The 2,495-nt window shown below is 42.6% G+C and overlaps 1 protein-coding gene across 1 annotated transcript in view; it reads left to right on the top strand.

The window, feature by feature from the left end:
• Positions 1–2,495, top strand: part of LOC101847876 — a gene marked incomplete at its 5' end in the record, with an annotated part of 12,452 nt that overhangs the window by 2,285 nt on the left and 7,672 nt on the right. The window contains 1 exon segment of the mRNA XM_035969952.1: positions 2,282–2,396. Within this exon segment, the coding sequence (XP_035825845.1) occupies positions 2,282–2,396 (115 nt within the window).

Raw genomic sequence — 2,495 nt, 5'->3', positions numbered from 1 at the left:
TCTTCTTCTTCTTCTTCTTCTTCTTCTTCTTCTTCTTCTTCTTCTTCTTCTTCATTTTACTAGCACAACTGATCGTACTTTCAGTTGAAAGGGGAATATGTCTTTCATTTATTGTCATTGTTTTTGTTATCATTATTGTTATTGTTATGTTGGTGTTGTTGCTATTGATGTTAATAATATTGTTATTACTGTTTTTTGTAGTTGTTGATAATGTTGTTGTCGCTACTGCTATCCTTTTTGATCTTACAGTGGGTGTTCCAACTTAACGTACTCATTGAAAATAGAGCAGTTGAAAAAGGGTAATGATTTCCTTTTATTATTTTTGTTAATACTATTTCTGTTACTGCTTGTGTTGTTTTTGTTGCTGTTATTATTATTCATAAAATTAGTTGTGGGACAACAATGAGAAATACGACGGCTGTTAATAGTCAGTGGGGTTGGCCACGTTTCCTGTCTCAGGGCCCTTTGTGTCTTGCAGTGCTGAAGGATGTGTTCAACAGTTTGGTCCGCCTCTCCACACTGGCATTTTGGTGATTGTACTAGTTTAAAACACTTGTACATATGTTGTCTCAGTCTTGTGTGCTGTGCCCTTAATCTGAAGATAATCACTTGTTCTTGACATAGTGTCTTTTGCAACTTCTTCTAAGGCAACACAAACTTCGACTCGAAATCACGCCTTTTCCGCCGTCGGTGTCTAAAAGGAGTAGATCTAGTGGTTAATTAAGTTGGTCCCTTTTGCGCGCAGAAGGTGCGCTTTCGATTCCTGTGTTGGGATTCTGTTGTATCGGGTAGGTTATTTTATAGAACACAGTTAAACCTGCTTTAACGGTCACTTGTCAAAGACAATTATCTGCACAAACAATCTCCCCCACCCCCCCCCCCTTTTGCGTGTTGTATATCATTTATACATTGACAGTCAATGTTAAAAACAATCAGGAACGACAAATGCAGTTTTTATGACACCTGAATAAACATAAGGGTCTTGAACATCTAGCTGTCACTGGCAAAATTGAAGGCAAACGAGGCAGAGGTAGGCCCGAAACAATCTACTTGGCGGACCTAAACAAATGGGTAACATGGAAAGATCAGGGAAAAGTAGCTTTTTTGAGAAAATCCGAGAAAAGTAATGAATTGAGAACCATGATCGCCGGTGTCTGTCGCAGATCTGGTACTAGATGATGATGATGATGATGATGCAATGACCCTGTCCAGACATCCACCTGTCTACGACAGCCACAGTTCTTCTCGACTACCTGAGGCCGGCTTGGACAATTTCTGTTGAGGTGCTACACGGTTCAACCAAATAAGGTCGAGATCCTGAAATGCCTCTCTCGCCACCTGATAGAAGAAGAGGACAAGGAGGCAAATGCCAGTACTGCTGTGGAGCGGATGACGGTTTTGGGAATACAAAAAAGAAGCAGAAAATCTGGCATCCTTGCAGAAAAGAACAGAAAAACGTTTAACCAGATATGCACTAGCACAATCAGTAGAAAGACCCCAGCGGAACTTTTGGAAATAGCAACGGAGCATCAATGGACATGTCTGGAATTCAGTGATGCTGCTTCCTGAAACTATGAACAACGTACAATGTTGAGATGCTGGGTTGGCTCTGGCAGGCAAAATCAAAGTAGCTGGTCGTCTCAGTGAAGCAGATTCATTCTGACAGTGGGTGGGCGGGGCCATAACACATTTTGGTGTCATTCCATCAATCCGTATACTCGGGGGCTCTCGTGGTCTAGAGGTTTCTGTGTTCGCCTCTCACTCAACAGGTCTCTGGTTTTAAACCTGACCTAAAATTTGCTCATATCACCCCCTTTCCTGCTCTCTAACCCTGTTCTGTCTTCTGAATTCGTCTCCACTTTCTGCACTAATCTGTACCCCCCCCCCCCCAACCGTTCCGCTCCCTCTTTACCCCCTCATCTGTGCTACTGACTCTTCTTGCAGCCTTTCTACTCCTAATCCTTGAATCCTTATTACTGCTGTCTTTCAGCCACACCTGATTTTAAGGTATGTAAGAGGTAACACCTTGCCTTCTCGGATAAGGGCGAAATATCTCGTGTGCAAGTTGCCATGTTAAAGATCCCTTCATTGTCCTAAATTCGGTAAGAGTAGGCTTCGGCCATGACCAGGGAAATGATTAAAAATGAATTCCTACCAAACTGAAAATGTTTTATGTGTCCATCGCTCTACTAATGTATGAACCTATTCAGAGTTGTGGGCGCCGTAAACTGCACTCCAATTCAAAACAAAACAACAAAGATACCTGTTACGTACTCCACAGCTGTGTTTCCGGGGCAACATGAAGTATGTGATGTTCCCGATGCTCATGGCTACCAGCCTGGGTCTGTTCCTGGCCTTCAGTAGAGCTGTTTCCTCCACACACGGACTTAACAATGGTAACTCTTTCTGTCTGTGTGTCTGTCTATCTATCTATCATGTCTCTCTCTCTGTCTGTCTGTCTGTCTGATCCTCTGATCCTCTCTCTAAAATTATCT

This window comes from Aplysia californica, unplaced genomic scaffold, assembly GCF_000002075.1.
Source record: "Aplysia californica isolate F4 #8 unplaced genomic scaffold, AplCal3.0 scaffold00201, whole genome shotgun sequence".
NCBI lineage: Eukaryota > Metazoa > Mollusca > Gastropoda > Aplysiida > Aplysiidae > Aplysia > Aplysia californica.
This window is presented reverse-complemented; position numbering and strand designations above follow the sequence as displayed.